Source organism: Plecotus auritus, assembly GCF_963455305.1.
Source record: "Plecotus auritus genome assembly, chromosome: 9".
In the NCBI taxonomy this organism is placed as follows: Eukaryota; Metazoa; Chordata; class Mammalia; order Chiroptera; family Vespertilionidae; genus Plecotus; species Plecotus auritus.
In genome coordinates this window covers 6,388,800-6,416,235 of record NC_137783.1, presented here as the reverse complement: position 1 = coordinate 6,416,235, position 27,436 = coordinate 6,388,800, and the positions used below count along the sequence as shown (strand labels likewise).

General features: G+C 49.3%; 2 protein-coding genes across 2 annotated transcripts; one reads left to right on the top strand and one right to left on the bottom strand.

Moving 5' to 3' along the window:
• Positions 1–1,946: 1,946 nt before the first annotated feature.
• Positions 1,947–6,944, top strand: SYCE1 (synaptonemal complex central element protein 1; the record flags this gene model as incomplete). The annotated part of the gene is made up of 12 exons (XM_080641204.1): positions 1,947–1,989; positions 2,629–2,688; positions 3,051–3,125; positions 3,787–3,834; positions 4,041–4,095; positions 4,802–4,891; positions 5,135–5,198; positions 5,908–5,974; positions 6,104–6,227; positions 6,296–6,406; positions 6,549–6,636; positions 6,867–6,944. The coding sequence occupies exons 1-12, from the start codon at positions 1,962–1,964 to the stop codon at positions 6,942–6,944; spliced, it is 888 nt and encodes a 295-aa protein (XP_080497330.1). The 5' UTR covers positions 1,947–1,961.
• A 1,317-nt stretch (positions 6,945–8,261) lies between these two features.
• On the bottom strand, positions 8,262–16,205 carry CYP2E1 (cytochrome P450 family 2 subfamily E member 1; the record flags this gene model as incomplete). Its single annotated transcript, XM_080687859.1, is given in 8 exon segments — positions 8,262–8,289; positions 8,291–8,450; positions 9,221–9,362; positions 10,041–10,195; positions 10,198–10,227; positions 14,927–15,049; positions 15,310–15,361; positions 16,029–16,205. Coding segments are annotated over 8 exon segments (867 nt in total).
• Between the last annotated feature and the right edge of the window lie 11,231 nt (positions 16,206–27,436).

The window sequence follows — 27,436 nt, the reverse complement described above, 5'->3', positions numbered from 1 at the left end:
CTCTATATTGGTTGATTTTCATAGTTTTTATTATGAAAAAACTTCAACATATACAAAGGTCAAGAACAAAGTATAATTACCCTACGAGCCTGTCTTTCAGCTTTAACAGTGATCAGCTCTGGGCAGTCTGCTTTGCTCTTTTCTCCTCACCCACTCCACTGTTTCATTTCACAGCATTCCAGGCACAAAGCACGTAATCCATGGATATTGCCATGTACATCTCTAAAAGTTCTCTAAAGGATAAGTGCTCTTTTCAGAAAGCTCATCACAATACCATTGTGACATCTGAAATACTAAGAGATACAATCATTCTTTTGTTTCATCAACGTATCTGGTCAATTTCCAAATTTCCCTGATTGTGTCATCAGTATTTTTTAAAGTGCATTTGTTTGAATCAAGATCTAAATGTAGTTTGATTAGTTAACATGTCTCTTTAATCCCTTTTAGTCTGTAAGGGTCTTCCTTTCTCCCTTTTCCCCAGAATTTATTTGTTAAAGAAGCTGGGTTGTTTTTCCTGTGGAGCTTTCCAATCGGAATGTTGCTCATTTCATACTCATGAGCCATTTAACATGTTCCCCTGTCTCTGTGTTTCCTCTGACTTGATATTTAAATTGATAGGCTTAATAAGTATGTGTCATTTTTGGTCAAGAATCATACCTTGTATTTTTACTTAAGTGTCCCATGATGTCCGGTTATCTTTATTGTGATGTTAATGCCATTAGTAATAATTGCCTAGATCTACTACTTTATTAGGGAGTGAAAAACGTAAGTGCCTATATTGGTTATAAACAAGTCAACATGAAATACTTTACTGGGAGGCTTCAGAATAACAATTGATTGTATACAGGGAAGCTCTTTATCCTATCTAATAAAAGAGTAATATGCAAATTGACCATCACTCCAACACACAAGATGGCCGCCCCCATGTGGACACAAGATGGCTGCCACAAGATGGCCAGCAGGGGAGGGCAGTTGTGGGTGATCAGGCCAGCAGGGGAGGGCAGTTGGGGGTGGCCAGGCCTGCAGGGGAGGTCAGTTTGGGGGGACCCAGGCCTACAGGGGAGGGCAGTTGGGGGGACCCAAGCCTGCAAGGGAGGGCAGTTGGGGGCGATCAGGCCTGCAGGGGAGGGCAGTTAGGGATGACAGGGCCAGCAGAGGAGGACAGTTGGGGGCGACCAGGCCTGCAGGGGAGGGCAGTTAGGGACAATCAGGCTGGCAGGGGAGCAGTTAAGTGTCGATCAGGCTGGCAGGGGAGTGGTTAGGGGGTGATCAGGCTGGCAGGCAGAAGTGGTTAGGGGCAATCAGGCAGGCAGGCAGGCAGGCAAGCAGTTGGGAGCCAGCAGTCCTGGATTGTGAGAGGGATGTCCGACTGCCCTTGAGGGGTCCCAGAAAGGGTGCAGGCTGGGCTGAGGGACAACCCCCCCACCCATGCACGAATTCCATACACCGGGCCTCTAGTATTTATATATGCTTAAATGAGACATCTTATTAAATGTTCTTCCTATTCCTCATGGGATTTTAAAAATAAGATCTCTAGCACTTTCTAGTTGATTATGCTGTCTGCCAGGTGCAGTGATTTCTGACTCCTTGTTCCCAGTTTCTTCTATCCCTCTCTTTTCTTTCTCTATTACATCACAAGCATTGATCCAGTCTTGAACAGTAGCAGCAGTGAGAGTGCATCCCTTCCTCCTCCCTGAGTTTTAGTAAAAGGATATCTGTGGTGTCATTTACCCTTTAGTAAAAGCTGATCATGAAGGGACTCAATTTATCTTTCATGCAGTGTCCACCTCAAGACAAGGAGCCGGGGCATCTCTCTGACAGGAGGTCTGCCCTCAGCCCACCTCAGTCCCAGCCCAAGGTTGTCGGATCCTTCCTCAACCCTCTCACTCCTACAGGGTTCTGAAATGTTCTGTTTTGTCTCCACAGGGCAGGCCAAGTCCTCACAGAAAATTGAAAACTTGATGGATATGGTGAAGAAGTTGCAGAAAGGTCATCTGTCTCCATTATAACTGAGGCTCAAACAGAAGTGGATTCAACTACAGGCCCCACAGTTCACAACCTTTGGAAATCAATTCATTCACTCTTACTTCTAAAACTTAATTCTTGAAAATAAAAGTATAAACCCATGATCCAAAATTAAAGTATAAGGGGATAGCAGGCAAAACATTTTCGCAAAACCCAGTTGCAACCCCCTTGCTGACTACCCACTTGACTGTCACTGCATAAAAGGAATTAAAGTTAGACCCATGTTTTCACCTTCACCTCCCTTCCCTCCACCTCACCTCTGCTACTCTGCTTGCTCACCAGGCTCCTCCCAGCCATGTTGCCATCTCAGGCCAGACCTCTGACTGACTGCCTGCCATTCCCACCCAAGGAGTGCAGGGCCTACCCCCTCACTTGATTTGGGGCCTTCAAGAGGCCTTCCCATATCTGAAGAAGCATGTCCCACTCTTTCAGTCTTTGATCCCTAGCCCCTCTCTTTCTCTTGACTGCAGTTACCACAGCCTGGGTCAATATCTTGGTTTATCTCTTCCTCGTCTCCCCTACCTTGAAAGTGAGCCCCTGGAGGGTCCCCATGTGCCTCTGCCTGCCCTGTCATCTTCACTCAACCTCCTTTCCTTCCTGCAGCGGGAAGCCTAGAGCCCAGGGTTGAGGTCCTGATTAACCGGATTAATGAGGTCCAACAAGGTGAGCTCAGAATTTTAGCTTGTCAGCCAGGAGCAGCCAGATGATTTGCAGGGCCCGTTGTGAAATGAAAATGCAGGACCCCTTGTTCAGAAATTACTAAGTATTTCACCACAGCAACTGCAGAGCATTAAACCAAGCACGGGTCCATCCAAATGCAGCTGTTCTAGTCCTGGGTCCATTAGCCTGGACCTGCGGCAGACAGAGCCCAACAGAAAGGACTCTGGAAGCCTCATTCTTCTGCTCAATAAAATCTGGGCCCCCCTGGGTTTGCTTGAAGACAAATGTGAAATGTCCCTGTTTGCAAGGAATGGTGTAGCTGGAGGCTGCACTGACAATGCCTGACCTTCTGCTCTTTGGCACAGCAAAAAAGAAAGCCAGCGAGGAGCTGGGAGAGGCCCGGACTGTCTGGGAGACCCTGCAGAAGGAACTGGACTCACGTAAGTGTGCCAAGGTTCACTCAGAGGTCCCCAATGTCATGCCTCCCTGAGCCCAGTATTCCAGACACTGAGCATGTGTACTGTGGCCAAGGGCCCCTGCCCCCTCTCCAGCCTCAGGTCGTAGCCTACCAAACTCCCCCTTGCCTACTGTGGGTAGGGTACTTCCAAAACACCCTCCAAAGCATACTTTCACCTCAGGGCCTTTGCTAGGCTGTTCCCCACCCCTCCCCAGATAATATCGGTTCCCATTGCTTTACATCATCATTCAGCTCTAGCTCAGATATTCCATTCTCAAAGAGACCCTCCCCCATCATCCCATCTAAAGACAGCAACCTGCACCACCTGATCACATGCCCCTTCCTGCTTGACGTGTTTCCTCACAGGCTTTACCCATTTCATATGACGTGTTTCCTTTTTCTCTCCCCTCCATATAAACACACCTGCATCCACAGGGTCCTCCAGTCACCCTTTCTCAACATCAGAGCCCTTTGGTGCTCACAGCGAGTATGGTCACGAGAGGGGAGAGGGTTTGCCTTGAGAGGTCCATTTTGGTTTTTCGGAGGAGTGCTGTACCAAACTGCCTGTGTCCCTGAGGGTACCGTGGGTGGTCCTTGGTACCTGAACGTGCATTGATACCTGAACCTGTTACTGTGTTTTCCAGTGAGTGGAGAGAAAGTGCGCCTGAAAGAGATCTTGAGTAAAAAGCAAGGTAATTACAGCTACACTGCCCCCAGGCTTCTGCCTTTGCGCCCGCCCTGCGGAGCCTTTGAATCAGCTGGCATCCCTCCTGTGGCTCCCCCATCCCCCGATTTGCAGCAAATGACAGAGTCCCACCCCGTGTCCACGAGACTCCACATGATGTAACCCTATTACCTCTCCACAAACCTGACGCCTTGGCGGTTCCTCTCCCTGCAGAGACGCTGAGGATCCTCCGGCTCCATTGCCAGGAAAAGGAAAGTGAGGCACAGAGGTAAGCGCTCTCCTGGGCCTCCCTCTCACCTGGGCCTCACTCTGCCCTGCCCTTCATTCTGGTAAAGAACGTGAGGGGAATGTCTTAGACCACAGCTCTCCTTCACTCCTGTCACATGGAAAGGCCAAATGAGTGTCTTCCACCTCAGCTCTCGAAGTAGGCAGGCATGTTATGGGTGTTCTCACTCACTGGGGATAATGGTTCTTTTTGCTAGCATCCCAATTAAATTCTTACAGCTGGTTTTTATTCTAAGCCTTTTACTCTTTCCACAGTCTCCATGGCTGTCTATTCACTCACCTGCCTATCTGTCCCTTCATCCGTCTGTCCACTCAGCCTCTCATCAATCATCCATTATTCTTCATCCACCTGACTATTTGTGTATCCATCTCTGCACCTCCTGAACACTTATTCAGCTCATTTTGTGACCAGAGGCACCAGGCCCTGGAATCCTAAGATTGCTTGGGAAATTCAGATGAGATTAATGTGTGTGTGCTTCTGCACTTGACCCTGTCCATGCTGATCTCCCTAATCCTTACCAAGATATTTCCAGGGGGCATGTGCTCATGTCCCTCCATGAAGTTATAGAGAAGGACTCCACCTAGAGGGCTAGAACAGACCTCAGGAGAAGGAGGCAGAAGCCCCACCCCAGCCCCTTCCTGGAGAGACATTCGGAGAACATGACTGAGGGCTGTCTTGCCTCTTCCAGGAAGCAAACCCTGCTAGAAGAGTGCAAGGAGCGAATCTGTGCCCTCAACTTCCAGATTGAGGAAGAGAAGAGCAAACAGAGGCAGTTGAGGTAAAGCCCAGCGCCCGAGGCCTTCGGGGGCTGGAGTGGGTTGTAGATGGGGATGATATCAGGGCTTAAAAGAGGAACTGGCCAAGCTAAGGCTCGGAGGGTCAAGGTGGTGAAGTTTCCACAGAAGAGCAAAGAGTATGGGCAAGCCCCCCACCCCAGGACTGTACATGGAGACCCTTAGCCTGGGCCAGGATGTGGGGCGTCTCAATCCAGGACCCCTCATCCAATGTGGTTGCCCCCCAGATTGGATTTCGAGGAACAGTTGGAAGAACTGATGAGCCAGCACAAGGACCTCTGGGAATTCCACGTGAGTCACTCAAAGCCATTCCTCCCATTTCCCCATCTTCCTTGGCAGAACCAGGCCCAAAATTCAGAGTCACCCTCCAGAAGTCATTCCTCTCACCCGCCACACCCCGTGCCTGAGCAAGTTGTGACGGCCATACATCAAAATCCCCTCCAGTCAGACCCTCATCACCACCCTCACTGCCACCCAGTTTCATCCTCTTCGCTGGTCCTGCCCACCCATCCCTGCTGCCTTCTCAGGGCCCTTCAGTGGTCAGGAGGAATCCTGATGAGCTAAGGAGGGGTCATCCATCAAGGAGATCGATAGATATGTTTGGGGACATCACAGGTAGGGGGTGGGGGTCAGTGTTTGCCACCAGGGATTCCAGCCTCCAAACCAGAAACTAGGCAGAGAGAATGAATGTCAGGATGGAAGGGCTCAAGGAGGGGCCACGCAGAGGGATGAAGAAGAGCAACAGGGCTGGGCTGGTCCCGATTCTCCAGAGGACAGCCTCCTGAGCCTCTGCAGCACAGCACCGTAGGCAGCGGGAGAAACGTTCCCGGCAGAGGCAGTAGCCAGTGCAGAGGCCCCGGGGCTGGACCGGCCTGGCATGCTTGGAGGGCCAGGGTGGTAGGAGGTGAGGCATGCTGAGTGAAGACAGATGCAAGTAGGCTTCTTGGAGGCAAATGGGGGGCAGTGGGAGATAAGCATGGGCCTCCTTTCTCCCCCTCAGAGTCCAGAGCAGCTGGCCCGGGAGATTGGTGCCCTGGACAGCAGCAAGGAGCAATTGCTCAAGGAAGGTGAGAATGGGGGCGCCCTTCCCTGCTCTGCCCTGCCCTGCCCTGCCCTGCCCTGCCCTGCCCTGCCCTGCTCTGCTCTGCCCTGTCCTGTCCTGCCCTGCCCTGCTCATCTGTCCCTTCCTGCTGCAGAGAAGCTGGTAGAAGCAAAGCTGGAGGATGTGAAGAATCGTCTGAGCTCCCAGTTTGGTACCAAGGGCTGCTCTGCCATCACTGAGGGGCTCTTCCTCCGCAGCAAGGAGGCAGCAGCTGCCGTGTAAGACAGGGACGGGGTGGGGAAGGGCAGAGGGAGGGAGCTGCCAGCACTGATGGCCCCACCCTCAGGCATCTGTTTGAGGAGGAGACCAGAAAGGCCCAGGAGCTCCTGGAGGACACTGCCCAGCGCCACGAGCAGCTGCAGGAGGAGTGCCAGCAGCTGCAGCAGAGGAGGCAGAGGTGGGCATGGAGCCCCTCTCCCTGTCTGTAAGGGGAGGCTGGCTCAGGGAGCCTCTCTCCTGCCTCTGTCTCATGCCCTCTCCAGCTCTCTTTTCCTCTCCTCCCCTCCCCTCCCCTCTCTTATCCATCCCTTTATGTCCAGGCTGAAGGAGGAACTGGAAAAGCTCGGCGTGCAGGTCACTGCTCAAGCCCAGAGCAAACAAGAGGATGGGACCAGCCCAGAAGAAGCTGTGAGCCCCAGAATCAAATGACAGCTCATGAAAGGAACTGGGGGGCGGGAAGGCAAGGAGAGGGTCTGGGGCGTCCTCAGAGGATGATCTTTAAGGAAGGGCATTCCCACAGGGGCACAGCCAAGGCAAAGTCTAGACCAGAGGCTGTCAATGGTGGGAGGCAGGCCCCAGAGAGGGTGTGGGGACACGGATTCGGGGAGACTTCCATCTCAGACCCTGACTTCCCACAGGCCAATCCAAAGCCCCTCGGAGTCAGCGAGGAGAAAGACCCAGAGCTGCCCGCTGAGCAGGGCCTGATACCCTCCTAGGCAAGGAGGTCCCCCCTGCCCTGGAGCTTATGCCTGGGCTTCAGGAAATAAAGGCACTATTTCTGTACAACTGCCTCAGCTGTGTCCATGCTGGGGGGCTGGGGGAGGGGAGGAGAGGCCTCTGAGGCTGGTGAAGCTTTGGCCGCACTCGGCCTCTTGGCCTCAGAGGGCACTCAATGGTTCCCTCACCCCCCAGTCTCTGGTCTGCTCACCTCCAGGACCCACTGCTCTGCGTCCCCAGGCAGAGGGATGCAGGCCCGAGACCTCTCACGATAGGTCTAGGGGTCCTGAGAACCCACCCTGTGATTGTTTCTTCCATTCCCTAGTCAGGTTTGGACAACACAGCACCCCCGAAATCCCAACAGTGAGGACCAGGGTGCTGGAGACCTCCACCCCAGGACTGTACATGGAGACCTCCACCCCAGGACTGGACATGCCCACACTCACCACTGACTGGCTGAGAAAAAGAAATGCAATGGAGGCTAAGTGTGGTTTGTGCTCTCATGGGCACAAAATGTATCACTGAGACCCTGTTATAAGAATATAATGTTAGAAATCCGCAGTGTGCTGGAGGCACTCAGGACTATTGTGTGCTTCTGAGGCATGTTTCAAATCCCCCAAAATGCATCAGCCTGGTTAAAGGCAGTGTTGGGAGTGGAGGTCTGTGCTCCGGGGTCAAAACACAGCGAACTAAGTACAGAGATGTTCCTTGTCTTGAAAGGCTCCCACGCTCAGGTAGGACAGTGAACGGTGGGGGCGGAGAGAGACCCACACAGGCCCCAGACTGAAGAGCACCGTTTCCATGGAAAAGGAAGAACAGGCCTCAGTGGGACTCTTCTCCCGCCAGCAGGAGAGCTGAGGCATCAAACCTGAAATCCAGACTCGGTTTGAACAACAGGCCCAATGGCATCCTTATCCTAATCCCAGAACTTGTGCCTATGTTACCTTACCCAGCAAAGGGGCCTCTGAATATGTGGTGAGGGTCTTGGGATGAGGAGATTGTCCTGGGCCATGTGGGAGGGTCCCTACAAGAGGGAGGCAGGATGGTCCGTCAGAGAGAGACTGGCAGATGGCACCACTGCTGGCTTTGAAGCATGACCCGTTTTTTTTTGTTTTGTTTTTAATTTTTTTTATTAAGGTATTATATGTGTACATATCTTACCATTGCCTCCCCCACCCCCAAAGCATGACCTGTTTCATTGAGGACAGTGTGTGCCCAGTGTCCGGAGGCCCTGCATCCCTAGTCGCTCCCCCCTCACTAGCACAGCTGAGAGCAGCTTCCTCACGTCCCTTTACCATCTTCAGAGCACACGTGCCTCACACTTGTGAGCGGGGAAGGAGACAGTTTGTAATCGGGCGGGATGCTGGCAAACGCATTCACGATGGGGGTGAGGTCAATATCCTTGGGGTCGACGAGAGACTTCAAGCTAAAGTGCTGAAGAATGGCGGTGAAGAACAAAAACCACTCCATGCGAGCCAGGCCTTCTCCGACACACACCCGCTTCCCTGCAGTGACACGTATACATGAGACAGGCGGGAGTGACACAGTATACATGAGACAGGCGGGAGTGACACAGTATACATGAGACAGGCGGGAGTACGCTGCCGCCCTAAAGCGGGATGGACCCCCTCTGCCTGTTGAAATAAGCACAGAATGTATTTCAGGATAAGAGTACCAGTACCACATATTCAGGGACCAGCCTTCACACATAACCACCAGGACGCAGCTGCCTAAACCCATGGGAGGTTGGAGTATGCTCTGTGCCCACCCCATGCTCACCCATGTCCCACAGGCAAGAAGCCAATGCTATACCATCAGGTGTTAAAGTTAGCGAGCTGATAGGACCTTCCCTCACACCAACAGCTGAGAGAAGACCTGGGGAGGAGACCCAGGCCCAGAGGTGACAGCCCGGGAAAGGCTGAGGGTCCCATGATGGTCCAGGTAACCAAAGGTTACATTCTGTTTAGTAACAGATAGAGGATTAGGTAATATCGTTTTTGTAAGATTTTTTTTTACTAAGTTCTATTAAATAAAGAGTTTTAGCCCTGAATGAAGTGAAATATCTACTGTTCGGAAAGATAATTCATCCGCAACACCTCATTCCCAGGACTTACGGTGAGAACATGTCATTAACCTCTCTGAACAGGGAGGCACACACTGTGAATAGAAATGAAGGACGTGATGCAGGTCTGAGATGATGGCAGATGACCCGGGGAGCAGAGGACGGGAATTCGGGACAAATCCTGGGAGGGGGCTACAATTGAACTCTTCTTATCTGCAGAAAATGCCTTGAAATAGTCACTGTACTTGAACTTCCCTTTTTCATCCAGAAAATGCTCTGGCTTAAACTTGTCTGGATCAGGGAATTCTTGGTTATCAAACAAGACGGGGTCCAGTGTCGGAATTAGGACTGTGCCCTAGAAGAATAAAAGCGTTCTCAGTCAAGTTAGCAACCCATGGGCTTTGATCTGGGGGCCCCCAGTGAAGAAGGGGGTTTTGCATTTTACCTATGCAAGAGAGAAAGTGTTCAGTGGGGGACTAGATAGGAAACTCAGGGGTCAGGTCTAAACAGCAGTGAGAGCGCTAACCTTTTCACTGGAGCAAAGGGCTGGTTGTTGCTGTTTGTTTTCTGCTGTTAGAACATCCCACCAACAGCCCTGGCCGGTGTGTTTGGCTCAGTGGATAGAGCGTTGGCTCATGGACTGAAGTGTCCCAGGTTCAATTCAGGTCAAGGGCATGTACCTTGGCTGCGGACTCCGGGCACTTGCAGGAGGCAACCAATCGATGTGTCTCTCTCACACTGATGTTTCTCTCTCTCCCTTCCACTCGCTCTAAAAATCAATGGAAAAATATCCTCAGGTGATACCACCAACCCCAGGGACTATCTCAGGAGCCCATTTTCCATATTTCCCCGATCTCTGTGGTCACCAGGTCCATGTGAGGCCTGCTAGGGAAGGGGTACTCTGCAGCCAGGGGTGGCCGAGCCACATCTGCCAGAAGGAGATGTCCTTGGGCCCTCCATCCTGTCCCCAGGCAGGATAGAGGTTGAGCTGGTAGGATGGTACTCGGGGTGTGCAGTCCAGCTCACATCTGACCTTGGGGATGACGTAGCCTCTGAACACTGTGTCCCGGGTTGCTTCATGATTCAGGTTGGAGGGCAGGAGATTGATGAACCGCTGAATCTCATGCACCACGGCGTCCATGTAGGGCATCCCTAGCTTGTCCTTGATGGAAGGGATTCGGTTTGGCCAATCACCCTGTCAATTTCTTCATGAAATTTCTCTGCCAAGATATGAATGGAAAGGTGAAAAGGATTGACTCTAGGCTGGCTCAACAGCCAGCCAGCCAGCCATCTAGGGAGCCCTCCAGGCCAAGAGTGCTTCAGGGTGCCAGGAGCCTTGGATTGTTGGACAACCCCTCCACAAATGTCAGCAAGAGCCAAGCTCGTCAGGTTCTAGTCTACAGCATGTTTTGGCATCCACTCTCTTTTTTAATTATTCCTGAGGTAACATCGGTTTGTAGCATTATACGAGTTTCAGGTGTACAGTGTTAAAATTCAACATCTGTATGTACTACGTTGTGCTCATCACCATCCATCACCACAATTAACCCCTAAACCCAGGGGATATTAACACCTTATCATGTATGTGATTTGCCAATCTATATATTCATATTAATAATCTGGCCACTCAGTGTATATATATATATATATATATATATATATATATATATATATATATATATATATTAGAGGCCCTGTGCATGAATTCGTGCATGGGTTGGGTCTGGCCAGCCTGGCCAGGGGGAGGTGACATGGGCGGTTGGCCGGCCTGCCTGCTGGTCCAACTCCTGGTCGAGGGGACAATTTGCATATTAGCCTTTTATTATATAGGATATACACTGAGTGGCCAGGTTATTATGCGTTCAGAGATCATAATAATCTGGCCACTCAGTGTATTTTCCCATTCTGTAGGTTCCCTTTCATTTTGTACTGTGCAGAAGCTTTTTAGTTTGATGTTTTATTTGTTTATTTTCACGTTTGTTTCCCTTGCCTTTAGAGTCAAATCCATAAAAACATCACTAGGACTGATATCAAAGAGCTTAGTACATGCCTTCTTCTTCATATGTTATGGTTTCAGGTCTTAGGCTCAGCTCTTCAATCCACTTTGCGTTAATTTTTGGGTATGGTGTAATGCAGTGGTTTAGTTTCATTCTTTTGCATGTGGCTATCCACTTTTCCTAACACTATTTAACTACTAGAGGCCCAGTGCACAAAATTCGTGCATGGGGGTGTGTGTCCCTCAGCCCAGCCTGCACCCTCTCCAATCTGGGACCCCTTGAGGGATGTCTGACTGCCTGTTTAGGCCCGATCCTACTGGGACATCCCTCTCACAATCAAGGACTGCTGCCTCCCAACTGCTCACCTGCCTGCCTTCCTAATTGCCCCTAACCACTACTGCCTGCCAGCCTGATCACCCCCTAACCTGATTGATGCCTAACTGCTCCCCTGCCAGCCTGTTTGCCCCTAACTGCCCTCCCCTGCAGGCCTGGTCCCACCCAACTGCGCTTCCCTGCAGGCCCGGTCACCCCCAACTTCCCTCCTCTGCCAGCCTGGTCACCCCTAACTGCCCTCCCCTGCAGGCTTGATCGCCCCCAACTGCCCTCCCTTGTAGGCCTGGTCCCTCCCAACTGCCCTCCCCTGCTGGCCATCTTGTGGTGGCCATCTTGTGTCCACATGGGGGCAGCCATCTTGTGTGTTGGAGTGATGGTCAATTTGCATATTACTCTTTTATTAGATAGGATAGAGGCCTGGTGCACGAGTGGGGGCCGGTTGGTTTGCCCTGAAGGGTGTCCCAGATCAGGGTGGGGGTTCCCTTGGGGTGTGGGGCGGCCTGGGAGAGTGTCCTGTGGTGGTTTGCAGGCCGGCCATGCCCCCTGGTGACCCAAGCTGAGGCCCTGGTATCTGGGATTTATTTATCTTCTATAATTGATACTTTGTAGCCTTGAGTGGAGGCCTGGGCCCTCCAGGGTGTGCGGAAAGCTTGGCTTCCTCCATTGCCGGGGGTAACTCAAGCCTCCTGCTCTCTCCAGCTCCGTGGCTGCCGCCATTTTTGTTGGGATTTATTTATCTTCTATAATTGAAACTTTGTAGCGTTGAGCAGAGGCCTGGGCTGGCCAGGGTGTGCAGGAAGCTTGGTTTCCTCCATTGCCAGGGAAACCCAAGCCTCCTGCTCACTCCATGGCCACAGCCATTTTTGTTGGGATTTATTTATCTTTTATAATTGAAACTTTGTAGCCTTGAGTGGAGGCCTGGGCCCGCCAGGGTGTGCGGAAAGCTTGGCTTCCTCCATTGCCGGGGAAACCCAAGCCTCCTGCTCGCTCTGTGGCCGCAGCCATCTTGGTTGGGGTTAATTTGCATACTCGCTCCTGATTGTCTGGTGGGCGTGGCTTGTGGGCGTAGCGGAGCGATGGTTAATTTGCATATTACTCTTTTATTATATAGGCTACAGATCCCGTCCTTTTCCATCTCCCCTTTTATGTTTTTGTTGCCACAAACTATCCCATTTTATGTTGTGAGCTTGTTACCGAATTGAAATAGCTATAGTTATTTTTAATGCATTCCCCCCCTTTGCAATTTTCTGATTCCATCTGTCTCTTCATCACCTTACTTGAAGTTGTGTGTAGTTTCATCTCAGGGAAAAGAGCTCCTTACATTTCTTATGATGCAGGTCTAGTGGTGGTGAGCTCCTCAGCTTTTGTTGGTCTGGGAAGGCCTTTATCTCCTTCATATCTGAAGAGTACCTTTGTGGATAGAATCTTCCTGGCTGGCAGTGTTTGTTTTTCAGTATTTTGAATATGTCATTTTACTCACTTCTGGCCTGTGGAGTTCTGCTAGATTTCTGCAGATAGCCTAATGGGGGTACCTTTGTAGGTTACTACCCTCCCCCGCCCTCCACCCAGTTGCCTTTAAAATTCTATGTCGTTAACTTTTGACAGTTTTAATATAATGTTTTGGAGAAGTTCTTTTTGTGTTGAGGTAATTAGTTGATTAATAGCTTCCTATACTTGTATGCCCAGCTCCTTCGCCAGGTGTGGGAAGTTCTCAGCTATTATTTCTTTAAATAAGTTCTCTGTTCCCTTTTCGCTCTCTTCTTATTCTGGGATACCAAGTATCCCATGTTCCATTTTTTTTTTTTTATAGTCAGTTCTCTTAGAGTTTCTTCATTTTTAAAATCTTAGGTCTCTCTCCTCTTTCATGTGATCATTTCTAGATTTCTGTCTTCTCTCCCCTGTGGTCTGCTCTATTCCCAGGGCTTTCTGGTGAGTCTTCACCTCTTATATTGAGTTCTTCGGCTCCAGGATATCTGTTTGGTTCTTCTGTAGAGCTTCAGTCTCTTTGGTAAAGTGTGTTTCTGATCATTAATGTTACTCCTCAGCCTATTAAACGGTCCTTCTGAGTTTTCTCGTAGCTCGCTGTTTCTTCATCCCAGCTATTTTGAATTTGCTATCAATTCGGTTACAATCTTCTGTAACTTTAAGTTTGACTTCTGGAGAATTCTCATTCTCATGGTGTCTGATGAGTTGTTCCTCTGCCAGTGCATTTGAAGTAGCCAACAGTTTTCTTGTTTAGGTAAGGCGTTGTTTACTTTAATTCCAAGATCCAACAGGTCGGTAATTAGAGGCCTTCTTCTGCCTTCCAGTAGGTGGCGCTACAGCACACGTTTTTAGTTTCTCTTACCTGAGGTGCTTCAGGTTTGAGAGGTGGCACGTTCCCCCTCCACTGCCTCTGCCAGAGGTGCAGCCCTTGCTGTCCTTAATGCTGCTAAAGTGGCCGGGGCCTTGCTGCTGCTGGTGTCATTGTGGTAATGGGCATTGATGCCAAGGTCACCAGCCTCTCTGCTACCACCAGGGATGTCAGGTTTGAAGGCGCCACCACAGTCACGGGTAGGGGCTGAGGCCCTGGGCTCCGCCTTGGCAGGGGGGCTGGGGTTGCAGGCCCGACCTCCACTACCACTCGGTTCCTTGTTAGCTTCTATTATCTCAGCTGATCAGGACCACTCCAGCTCTTGTCTTTATGCCAGAAATAGAGACTAACAAAGTGGTCTTGGAAATTTCTTTTGGGAGAGGAATCTCTCTGTTCATGACTTCTAAGAAGTCTGACAGTGAATGACAGAATGAAGACCAACATGCATGTCTACCGCTTGGAGAACTCCCAGGAAGCAGAAGTCCGAAGTCCCTGTTTTTCTCGGCAGAGGTAGCGGCCACCTTTGGCAAGTTGCTTGGCCTCTCTGGGTTTGACGTTTCCTGTGGGCCTTCACAACATGCAGCATGAACTGCAAAATTACATCCAGTGCGGTACCAGAAGAAAAATGTAAAACACGTACAACAATACAGATTGTATGATGGTACTTAGTAAACGTTAAATGTACAAAGTCATGCCCATGTAGGTACTTCCACAGCACAACCTTCCACACGGTGGCAGCCATGTCTTCTCCTCCAGGCACCCTGAGTCGCACCTAGAAGGAGGGAAGGGGTTCCAGGGCAGCGGGCAGCCTTGGAAAGCTTCTCCCTAGGGCTTCTTCCTTCTGATCCGAATTCCTCCTCACCCCTGCCCGGCCCTCCCTCCCTGCTCTGCCCAGAAGGCCAGGTCTTCCTCGGGGGCAATGCAGACATTATTTTCAGGGTCATAAACAGGTCCTACTATGGAGCAGAATGCAGACGGCATCACATTTTCCCAACCTGGTGCTGGCTCTCCTTTCCTGTGATCCGGAGGTCAGTGGGGTACGGGAGGACAGGTGTTCAAGAGTGCCAGCTGGCTGTCATGCACAAGGACACGTCCCCTCAAAGAATGTGTCTGATGCCCTGCAAGGGTTAACAAGCAGCGCCACTTGCAGACTGAAAGCTGAAGCCTAATGCGTAGGCTGACCGCCCAGGTCAGACAGCCACAGGGCCCTGGGCTCCTTGCCTGCCGTTTACATGCCTCCCACCTCTGGGTGTTTCATGAGAACCAGGAGCCCGTATTTCAGAGAGACGCTGGTGGTCACTGTCCCTGCAAAGAACAGGTCGGCCACGGTCGAGGCAATGTTGTATTTTTGTATTTTTCCTGTGGATGTCAGGGACAGACAGGTAAGGGGACGAGAAAGAGACCCTTGCGTCCCTGAGCAGCACAGAAGTCGCAGCCCTGCCAGCTCCACAGGGAGGAAGGGCGGGTGTGGACACGGCCAGCCAGAAAGGTGAGGGGCAGGGCTCCTGGCCCAGGCGTGGGGCTTTGTGCTCTTTTATAGCACCGAGGGCTGTCCTGGGGCGAGGTTCTCCCTGGTCCTGTGCCATGACCTCCTTCCACCTAGGGCTGAGCTGTGGGGCCTCTGCTACGACCCAGCGCCTTTGGGTCCCAGGAGGCAGGGGAGCCAAACACCTGGAAAGGCAGTGAGAGGGGTCCCATTGATGGAGGAGATTCTCAGATAACCTGGGGCCATTATCCAGGGAAGTCACATGCTGGCTATAACCACAGTGACATCCAAGGACAGAGGTGCAGGGGGACCCAGAGCCCGCACCCTCTTGACCCCTGGGAGCCCACCCCAATGTGGTGCGTAAAGCACCATCAACACCTCTCTTAACGAAAACATTTTCCAAGCCTGCCCTGTGCTGTGTGGCATTCTTTTACTAACTCATTTAGTAGATTTATCAGCTCGTTTCGTTTTCAGATTTCTTAGCTCATCCACTGTTCACCACAATCATAGGAGGAGGTCTGTCTCTGGCATCTACAAAGGACTCCAAGTTGACACCAGCCCTTGTGCACCTGGTGTGAATGCACGACACCATGTATGGCAGTGGCCTCACCAAGCCAGCCAATGACAGAGGCAGTTAACACCCGGCTCAGGCAGGGGCCTCCAGGGCCATCCACAGCCAATCCCCATTCAAGTGCTCCGTGCCCAAGCTCTACCATCAGCTAAATATTTTGAATATTGCTCTTGGACACTACTGTTAATTCAGTTAATTCGGAACAATTTGTCTGACAATGAGTTGAATGCACACATATTACATCTAATTCTCCTCCCCAAAATTAACAGTATTTCTCTTACCCTGGTGAAGGATTTTGGCACATCCTTGAGTTCCAACTGAAATAAATTCCCAACAATGGGCAGTGGGAAAGGGCCTGGGGGCAATTTCCTGCTGCTGTACATCTGCTTCCAGAAGAAGGCACACAGCAGAGCCATCACCCATACCAGCAGGGCGACCGTGACACCCAGGGCAGTCATGGCACCTGCCGTGGTCTCTGCCGAGCTCCGGAGCGCTTCTGTGGAAAGACAAAGCTTTTATAACTCACCCTCCAGAAGGAGGGTGACTGGCCAGCCAATGCCACCTTCCTTCTCCTCTGGCCCAAGATATTAGTTTATTATTAGCTGCTGATTTCTGTAGTGACTGCCTCTGAGAAGCCCCATCCAGGCTCTGCTGACACCGGTTGCTGGCACTTGCACCAATTCCAGTGTTGACTTAAGAACGTCCAAACCGGCGGCAGGTGTGGGTCAGTGGTTGAGCGATGACCAGTGAACCAGAAGGTCATGTTTTGATTCCGTCAGAGCATGTGCTTGGTTGTGGGCTTGATCCCCAGTAGTGTGGGCAGCAGCCAATGAATGATTCTCATCAATGCTGTTTCTATCCCTTTCTCCCTCTCCCTTCCTCTCTCTGAAATCAATAAAATCATTTTTAAAAAGAACGTCCAAATTGCCCTAGCCAGTGTTCCCCAGTGGTAAGAGTGTCGGCCCGAAGGTTCAATTCCGTGTCTCTCTCACATCATGGTCTCTCTCTCTGTCTCTCTCTCTCTCTCCCCACCTCCTTCCACTCTCTCTAAAAATCAATGGAAAAAATATCCTTGGGTGAGGATTTACAAAAACAAAAACACCATCACCACCACAACAAAAAGAATGTCCATGGATGGAACTGGAGAGCATTATGCTAAGTGAAATAAGCCAGGCAGAGAAAGATAAATACCACATGACCTCACTCATTTATGGAATATAATGAACAACATAAACTGATGAACAGGAACAGATCCAGAGACAGAGAAGCATCGATCAGATCATCAAACCTCAGAGGGAAGGTAGGGGAGGGTTGGGGTAAGGGGGAGAGATCAGCCAAAGGACTTGTATGCATGCATATAAGCCTAACCAATGGACACAGACACCAGAGGGGTGAGGGCATGAGTGGGCGGGGGTGTTGGGGGGTTAATGGAGGGATGAGGACACATATGTAATACCTTAATCAATAAAGAAATTTTAAAAAAAAGAATGTCCAAACCTGTAGAGAATTTTTATAAAAATTTATTTGAGCCCAATAGAGGATAAATCTGGAAGCAAGATCTCAACATTTGGAATTAAGGAAGGAACAGAAGGAAGATTACGTTCAGGTGGGGGTTACAAGATCGTTAACAAAATCACGTGCTCCTTTGAGACCCTGAAAGGAGAATCACTCTGGCATTTCAAAGGTTTCAGATGCACAGAAACTGGGCAAGTTGCTTAAAGCAAAGAGTCTCAGAGGGCCTGGCCAGCGTGGCTCAGTGGTTGGACATCGATGTATGAACCAGGTCACGGATCAATTACAAGAGATTACAGTTTGATTCCCCGTCAGGACAAATTCCCTGGTTAGGACACATGCCTGGGTTGCGGGCTCAGTCCTCAGGAGGGGGGCTTGCAGGAGGCAGCCAATCAATGATTCTCTTCCATCATTGATGTTTCTATCTCCCTCTCCCTTCCTCTCTGAAATCAATAAGAATATATATATTTTTTTCTTTTTCTTTTTTATTTTTATTTTTTAATTGTTTTAAGTATTACAAATAGTAGTACATCTGTCTCCTTTTTTTTTCTCCCATTGACCTCCCCCCGGCCTCCCCTCCCCCCCCCCAGTACATGCCTTTACCTGCCCCCCCCCACCACAGTGTCTTGTATCCATTGGTTATGCTTATATGCATGCGTACAAGTCCTTCGGTTGATCTCTTACAGCCCACCCCCCCAACCTCCCCTGCCTTCCCGCTGTAGTTTGACAGTCTGTTCAATGCTTCTTTGCCTCTGTATCTATTTTTCCCCCATTTCTTTCCTTTAAAAAATCTTGCCTCTGCAGACTAGAAATAAACATATAATAACAAAAAATGTTTGAGTCCCAATTTCAATGTCCAACAGTTCTGAGTCCCCATTTCAATGTCAAACAGTTCCTTATGTGTACATGTCAGCAATGATATCTGGATGGTGGCCACATGGTGGCAATGCAGGTCCGACCCTCTCTGGTTTGGTCCTAGGCAACCTGCTGCGTCGCACAGCTGCTGACTGCTAGCGTGGCAAGGTGTCGTCAGCGTCTTCCATCTCTGGACTGTTTCTCCTCTTGTCTTCGTGGTTGGAGCAGTCCTGTCCATTCCTCTCTGTTGCAGGAATCCACATGGTCTTGGAGTTGTTTTCTGAAAATATACAAACATATTCTCGACCAAAAGTTAATAAAGGAATCTTTTCTATGTAATTGATTTGGGATCCTTTTTATTTTTGCCCAAACGATTTTCATTTGTCTTATTTAGACACCATGTGTGTTTTTCATGGGTGTCTTGCTTTATCGGGGGGATCGCTGTCCTTCCCGGCTGCAAAGTGTCTCACCAGTTGCGCCTCCTTCGCCAATTCGGGCTGGCTTCCACTCGTTTCAGCTGCTCCCTCTATCTGCTCCGGGACAAGGCTCAGGACACGTCCGTCTTTTCCGCCGCCATTTTGTCTCCTCTCCAAGAATATATATTTTTAAAAGAGTCTCAGAGGGCCCTAGCCAGTTTGGCTTAGTGGATAGAGCATCAGCCTGTGGACTGGAGGGTCCCAGGTTTGATTCCGATCAGGGACACATGCCTGGGTTTCGGGCTTGATCCCCAGTGGGGGACGGGCAGGAGGCAGTCAGTCAATGATTCTCTCTCATCATTGATGTTTCCATCTCTCTCTCCCTCTCTCTCCCTCTCTGAAATCAATAAAAATATGTAAAGGGAAAAAAAAAAGAAAGAGAAAAAAAAGAGTCTCAGAGGAAAGGCAGAGGAGGATGGGTGGGGAAAGATTAACTAAAGAATTTACATGCATATGTGCATAACCCATGGACACAGACAACACGTGGTGAAGGCTGAGGGAATGGTTAGGGGGTCCATGGGGGAAAAAAGGAGGACATCTGTAATGCTTTCAAACAATAAAGATAAACTAAAAAAAAAAAAAAGCAAAGCTAAACCACAACAAAGAAGCTATAGACCTGGGGTATGACTACCCACATGACCCACCCAGCTGGAATTTATGATCAGGTCACCCTGTGAGGGTCCTTTCCGTCGGATTAATTAGGAGCCCGTTTTTCCTCCACATCAGTAAACACAGCATCCGGAGGCACCAACCCGCAGGTCAGAACGTGGGGTCGCTCCTGGCGCCCTGGGTTCCTGTGACCTCCCAGGATAGAAATCTAAAGTTCACCAGACTGGTGCACTGGCCAGGATCGAACCAGGGGGCTCCATGGCAGGTGTCCACCATCGAACCGTCCCGAGTTCTTGGGATAGAAATCCAGAGAGTTCGCCCCAAAGTGGTGCTCAGGTGAGAGGTTTCTTACAGACAGCGCCAGCGCCGAGGGAGACAACATTAAAGGGAGAAAGAGACAGGTTGCCCCCAAACAAAAGCTGGGGACAGTTTTACAGACGATGAGGCAGGAAAGACCTCTAAGTGTGACGTAACGTGTAGAGAGATGGGGACGCTGGGGCCTGCGCAGTGGAACTACATGCTTCTTCATGCACTGCATGTGTCCTTAGCATGCTAAGTCTCCACCCAGGACTGTGTGTTTTAGCATGAAAACGAGGAAGGGTTCCCGAAAAGACAGTCTTTCTTGCTAGTGCGCACGCATGAGTGAAAGGCACAAAACGTACGCCCCCCCAAGTCAACCCTGCAGAGAGCAGCGTCCCGCAGTCCAGCTGCTAACTGGCTGGGGGAAGGGAAAGCATTGGGCAAACTGCCCGCCCCTTTGGCGCTAGCTGGCAGGGAGGGTTGTGATTATGTTTGCCTTTGAGTGTCTGGGGCGGGGTTTACGCAACATCAGTTTTGTGCTGACTGTCTCCATGGCAGAGTGCCGGATCTCAGGCTGGATTCTCTTAACATCTGATCAGAAGGTTTGTCTGGCAGCCCCAGACAGTACCTGAATCACCAGCAGCCAAACTCATAGGCCAGAGATGGAAATTCACCACCTGAATTCTATTACACTTTGTCAGATCAATTGAAAAAAATTAGTGAAGGAGAAAAAAAGGGTGGTGAGGTGGCGGGGGGGGGGGAAGAGTTGACCAAAGCTGAAAAGTTAATCTGATTATTTTTAGAAAGGTATATTTTTTATGATAAACAATTAGGATCCCTGACCGGTTTGGCTCAGTGGATAGAGCGTCGGCCTGCGGACTGAAGGGTCCCAGGTTCGATTCCAGTTGAGTGCATGTACCTTGGTTGCGGGCACATCCCCAGTAGGGGGTGTGCAAGAGGCAGCTGATCGATGTTTCTCTCTCATCGATGTTTCTAACTCTCTATCCCTCTCCCTTCCTCTCTGTAAAACATCAATAAAATATATTTAAAAAAAAACAATTAGGAGATAATTATTCTTGAAAATCATGTAATCAAATTAATTAAAAGTTACACTAGAATTTTTATTGGATTTGCTGTAAACCGATGAGTTAACTTGGGTGGACGTGTTTGTGACGTCTTACCTTTGCTTGTCTGGGCACACTATACACTCCACGTTCCCTACAGCTTCTGAGTCGCTGTGCTTCCTTCCCCAGGCCCAGCGTCGCCTTTCTGCTCCCAGGTGCGTGTGAGGAGAACTGTTCACCTAAAAAACCCAAGGCCGGCCCTACCTGGCTAGGCTCAGTGGATAGAGCATCGGCCTGCAAGAGCCCAGGATGGAGACTGAGCCGCCTGAGCCCTCTGCTCTCTTCTATCTGTGAGGCCTGCTGGGCAGACACCTGTGTGGTCCACGGAGCATGTCCTCCTGTTGCTGCTGGAGGGAGAAGCAGAGGCTGCCTCGCTCAGGCTAGAATTAAGCCTGCGGCTCCCCTGACTGAGCATGCCTAGGGAGGGAGGGCAGGCGCTGGTGAGCACGGACCCCCCAGGGGCAGCTGTGGGCAGAGGCCGGGCCCCGCGATTCCAGGTCCTCCGGCCATAATGCTTTCGGATGCCCAGACGACATCAAAGTCTAAGCACAGGAACACATGTCTTTGGAAGACATTGGTCGACACTGGTGAGCACTTCTTTTAGAAGCAAGGCCTTTTGTCTGGCATCTCATTTGATGGCTATCAGTTTTGGGGTGCCTTTTTTGTCTTTTATTCCTCTATTATTTTGTGTGTGTTTGTATGTGTGCGTGTTAAATAGACATTTTCAGGTATGCTGCTTTAATTTCATAGTGATTTTTTTTAAAAAACAACAACCCGATATATCCATGTAGATTGTAATGTAATACTACATAATATTAACATACAGCATAACTCTCCATGCAACATACCACTCCACTCTTAGGAATCTTAGTTTTAGAATATTCATTTTAAATTTGCTCACAGATATTTTCTCCTGTCTTATAAATTGATTTTAGCTGTTTATAGCCACCTTACCAATTATCTGCCCTGAACTACTCTTTACAATGTCTTCTCCTGTTACTTCCACCTGACATCTTGTCTTCCTTGGATTCCTGATCCTAAATGTGTAAAACCTATGCTCAGCCAGGCGCTATGCAGAGAGCACGGGTTAGAGGAGAGGCACCTTTGGGAGATACACGGAGCCCTTTCCCGCAGACGTTGCTTGGTGTAGGGTCCTGCGGGCTCCTTGGCCTCCGCCCCAGGGCCGAGTCCTCCTCGGGGGTAAAGGTATTTCCTGTCCGATAGACTCAGTGAAGTGATTTACCTTCCTTTACACTCACAAGGAGACAGTGTAACTAACCCAGAAGTTCTTCAGGAGGCAACTCAGTAGCCATGAGTCCTCAGACCACACAGGTAAAGCATGGGAGAGCATTACTTCCCTGGGCACCCACAAGGCTGGGGGTAGCAAGAAAGCCTAGAGTGGAGATGGAGTTGACCATACACTCAGACATGTCATTCCAGGACATGTCCTCTTCTTTTGTTTCGTAAAAGGGTTGAGAACCTCCAAATAGAATTGGCCCAGACAAGTATATAAAGCTTCATGCATCGCCCTGATTAAGAATGAAGTGCAGAATCTCCTTATACGTTTGTAGCCTCTTCTATGAAGTGCCTGCTCCTGTTGAGCTCTCCTCGTCTTGTGGGGTTTCTGTCGTCCAGTGTTGTGGGGAATGCTTCAGATTGGTTCATGGTCCTTTGTCAGTTGTATGTGTTGCAATGATTTTACTCAACTCTTTGGGCCATCTTTTCACAGTATTTGTGCTATGTGTTTTTTTAAATAAATAGATACTTTAAAATGATCGATCTTTTAGCCCTGGCCAGTGTGGCTCAGTTGGTTGAGCATCATCCATTACACAGAGAGGTCACCAGTTCAATTCCCGGTCAGGGCATATGCCTGGGTTGTGGGATCTCCAGTAGGGGGCGTGCAAGAGGCAGCTGATTGAGGTTTCTCCCGCGCGCTCTCTCCCTCTCCCTTCCTCCAGCTCCTTTGGGAAGGTCATCCTTGGCCACAGTCCATTAGTGGAGACCACAGCTGCCCCTTCTTGCCTGGCCCACTCTAGGCCGTTCCCTCGGGGAGCTAAGACTCCCACGAGGCAGGAGTATGGAGCAGGCTCCCTGCTGGGCCAGGCTTCTCTTACAGAACCTGACCCACTTAGAGCCCAGACCACATGGCTGGCTCTCCCTCCTGCTGATCTTTGGCTCAGATAGGCCGCAGATGAGCAGATGTGTGGAGGTTCTGGGGGTTCTACCATTTCAAACGGAAGTAAAAGGCATAGCAAAGCAATTCTGGTATTTTTTCCCCCACAATAAAATAGGTCAAGGCAAAAGCAAATTTGTCTTTTCAGAAACATCTAGAAGAAAATCAGGGACTATTGTCCAAAAGGCAAGACTGGAATGTAATGGCATACCCCGCATCGTCTCCTGCCTAAATATAAGACTTCCACATTTTCAGGAAAAGACGCAGGGAATTCTTACTCCGGCGGAAAATGGGGTGCAGTGTGAACCGTCTTCCCAAAGTTGGTGACTCCTTCATTTGCTGCTGGTCTTTAAGCACAGTCTGTCCCCTTGGGGTGAAGGCTGAGGTGCTGGGAGCAGGGACTCCCACCCCCAGGTAAACAGGGACCCCTGTGGGCACAGTCCCCGGCTGAGCACAGCCAGCACCCTGAAGGGCACAGAGAAGGGCTAGGGCCCCCGGGGCCCTGGGGGTGGGGGGACAGCGTGACCTCACTGACCACTGGTTTGCCAAGGGTCTCTCCCCTGAATGTATCTCAGACGACCAGTCCCTGAAGGAAAGATGGGATTTTATTTTAAATAGACTATTGCTTAGATTATTTCTAGATTTACATAAAAATTGAGCAAACCATACAGAAAGTACCTGTGAGGCTCACACCCAGTTTCCCTATCACTAGCACCTTATATCAGTACTAGTGGCCCGGTGCATGAAATTCGTGCACATTAAAAGGGGATTAATTAGAGGAAATAATTTAATATTGCTCTTTGCCCTTTCTCTATAATAGAAGTGTCAGAGATGAAAGAAAATTAGTAAAATGTATATGAAAACTTTCCTCCTGTCATAGTCTGGGGCACACCACGGGACCCAGAGTCAAGTCCCCGCCCACCCACATGCACCTCAAAATCGCGTGAGACCCAGACCCGGCCGCCCACCCCCCCATTGGGCTAGATCGAGACCTGGCTAGTCCCACCCTTGTCAAGCCCCACCAGGCAGGGGGTGTAGCCTCAGGTCCCCTGACCTGGTGCTAGAATGGGGGGCATGCCTTGAGGTCCCCCATCAAGCCCTGCCAGGTGTGGGACATGGCCTGAGATCCCCTGTTAAGCCCCGCTGGGTGGGGGGCATGGCCTGAGGTCCCCTGTCAAGCCCTGCCAGGCGGAGGGGGCATAGCCTCAGGTCCCCCAGCCCAGCACTGGGATGGGGGAACACCCTCAGGTCCCCTGTCAAGCCCCATCGGCAGGGGGGTGCAGCCTCAGGTCCCCCCTGGGCGGGGGGCGCGGCCTGAGTTCCCCCGACCCAGCACTGGGGGTGCACCTTGAGGTTCCCTGTCAAGCCCTGCCAGTCAGGGGGTGCAGCTTCAGGTCCCCTGGCTCGGTGCTGGGTCAGGGGGTGCAGCCTGAGGTCCCCCGGCCTGGTGCCAGGGTTGGGGGCATGGCCTGAAGTCCCCTATCAAGCCCCACCTGGTGGGGGGCATGGCCTGAGGTCTCCTGGCCTGGCGCTGGGGCCGGGGGAGCAGCCTGAGGTCCCCTAGCCCAGCACCAGGATGGGAAGTGCACCTTGAGGTCCCCCGTCAAGCCCCTCTGGGTGGGGGTTGCGGCCTGAGGTCCCCTGGCCTGGCGCAGGGGCGGGGGGAGCAGCCTGAGGTCCCCTAGCCCAGCACCAGTATGGGAAGCACACCTTGAGGTCCCCTGTCAAGCCCCATGGGGGCCGGGGAGGGCATAGCCTCAGGTCCCTGCTGATTGCTTGTTAAGGCTCCTTATGGGAACTTGGCCTCAGCTGTGGGTGCAGCCATCTTTGTTACGGAGTGATGGTCAATTAGCATATTCCCTCTTTATTAGATAGGATTATTAGATAGGATGGTATATTTGTTGTCATTAATGAATGAATATTGATGTATTGTTATCAAGTCACATTGTACAGATATTAAAGGACAATAGGTAATATTATGAACTACTTTATACCTATAAACTCAGAAACATACACAAAATGGACAAATTTCTTGAAAGGTACAATCTAATGAAGCTTATACAAAAAGGAATAAATTACATGAATAGTCTTTCCCCCCCCCATCACCATTTATTCCCGTCTCTGGCCTCTTCCACCACCTCCCAATCCCCTGTCCCCCCCCCCGCCCCCCAGCCCCCACATTAATAAACTTATATCCACTAAAAATTGAAATTGTAGTTAAAAACATTCCTGCAAACAAAACTCCAGGCCTAGGTGGCTTCACTGGTAAAATCTCCCAAAACTTTAAGAAATAGATAAAACCAATTCTACACAAACTTTTTTGTAAAATTAAACAAGAAAGAATACTGCCCAAATCATTCTGTGAGGTCAGTGTTAACCTTGTTTTAAAACCAGAGGAAGACATACGAGAAAACTTAATGCCAATATCTCTTATACATTTAGCTGCAAACTTTATTAACAAAATTTTCTAAGGAAACTTTCTAAACACAATAATTATGTGAGTGAACAAAAGCCATCCGCTCCCCCAACACCCAGAAGAGTACATGCTGTATAATTCCACTTACATAAATTTCCCAAAATACAAACTACTCCACAGCGACAAAAAGTTGAACAGTGATTAGCTGTGGGGTGGAGAGAGACATACAAAGGGACAGGAAAAATCTTCGGGGAGTGATGGATCAGTCCACTCCCACGACTGCTGTGATTGCTTCCTGAATGTATACGTGTGTCAAGACTTATCGCCACTTACATACTGTAAATATATAAAGCTTATTGTATGCTAATTTAACCTCAAAGCCGTTAAAACTAAAACAAAAATACAGCCTATAACTCTTGGTATGTAACTGAAGCGACATTACAAGGAAAGGTTATAAATTCACATGTATACATTAAAAAGAAGAAATGTGGAAAACAAGTGGTCTAAATATCACTACCAAAAAGCTACAATAAGTAGAAAGAAAAAGATTATACAGATCAGAGCAGAAACAAGTGAAACTGAAATCAGATGATCAATGTAAAGAAATGAAGGAAGTCAAAGGCACATGTTTCCTAGGCCCTTGAACATGCTAGTGAAGTGGTTAGCAACACTGATCAAGAATAACACAGCAGTCACAAGGTACCAATATCGGCATTGAAAAAAGGCACATAAGTATAGATGTTACAGACATTAAAAAGATAGTACAAAGATATTATCAATAACTTTATGTCAACAAATTTAAAATGTAGATAATATTGTCAATTCATTGATAAAAAGATCTAAGAATAAATAGAAAGCACAAATAATTCAATTATCTACAGTTTTAAAAATTAAATCTGAAAAGGAAAATTCCCCAAAAAATAAAATTGTAGGCCCAGATGGCTTGTCTGTCAAATTCTTCCAAACATTTAAGGAAGACATAAAACCAATGCTACATAAAATTTTGCAATTATTTCTTAAAAGAGGGAAATCTCCTAATTTTTATGAGACCTAAATAATCCTCAGACCAAAAGAAATGAAACAGAAGCATTCACAAAAAAGGAAAATTACACACCAAGCCCTCTTCCAAATATTGATCCAACATATTGCCGAACGGATTCCTGTAATATATATAACGAATAATAAATATGTCATGACAGAGGTTAGTTTGCTTAACCCAAGGTTGGTTTAACATTTGCAAATCAATCAATGCAGCTCACCACATTGACCACAAAGGGGAGGAAATCAGGTATAATCTTAACAGATGCACAAGCATTTGATTAAAGTCAGCACTTCATGATAAAAACCAAAACCCTTAGAAAATTGGCAATAGACTGACTTCCTTCATCTGATAAACGGCATTTACCAAAAAAACACATCCATATTGTATTTAATGGTGAAAAGAAACCGGGAGACTGTCTCTAAGGCCAGGAGAGGCACGTGGTCACTGAGCTGCCATATTCGACACGGGACGGAGGGGGCTGGCCCTTGAAATAAGGCACAAAAAAAGAGGTTAACGGTATAAAGGAAAGGAAAGGGTCTGACGTTATTCACAGACGACAGGATTACACGTGTAGAAAAGCGACGAACACTGTGGATCCAATTAAGGAGAGTTTACAAGAAAAAAGAAAAAGCAGGCCTAGCCAGGTGGCTCAGTTGTTGGAGTGTTGTCCCATACACCAAAAAGGTTGTGGGTTTGGTTCCCAATGAGGGCACATACCTAAGTTGCGGGTTCAATACCTGATTGGGCAAGTACCAAAGGTGACGGATCAATGTTTCAATGTTTCTCTCTCTCCCTTCCTCTCTCTCAAAAATCAATAAACATATCCTCCGATGAGGATTAAAAAAAACAAGGAAAGCAGATGCCTGCCCAGTGACACAGAGCCCTCCAGTGAGTGGTTCCTGAAGATGTTGCCAAATATGTGTTTTTTGTTTTGTTTAATCCTCACCCGAGAATATTTTTCCATTGATTTTTTTTTAAAGAGAGAGTGGAATGGGGGGCTGGGAGAGCGAGCGAGCGAGCGAGAGAGAGAGAGAGAGAAATACCCATGTGCGACACATTAATTGGTTGCCTCCCGCATACGCCTCCACCAGGCCCAGGGATCGATCCTGCAACCCAGGTGCAAGGGTCAATGCTCTAACCACTGAGCAACCAACCAGGGCTCACCACATATGTTGTTAAAGA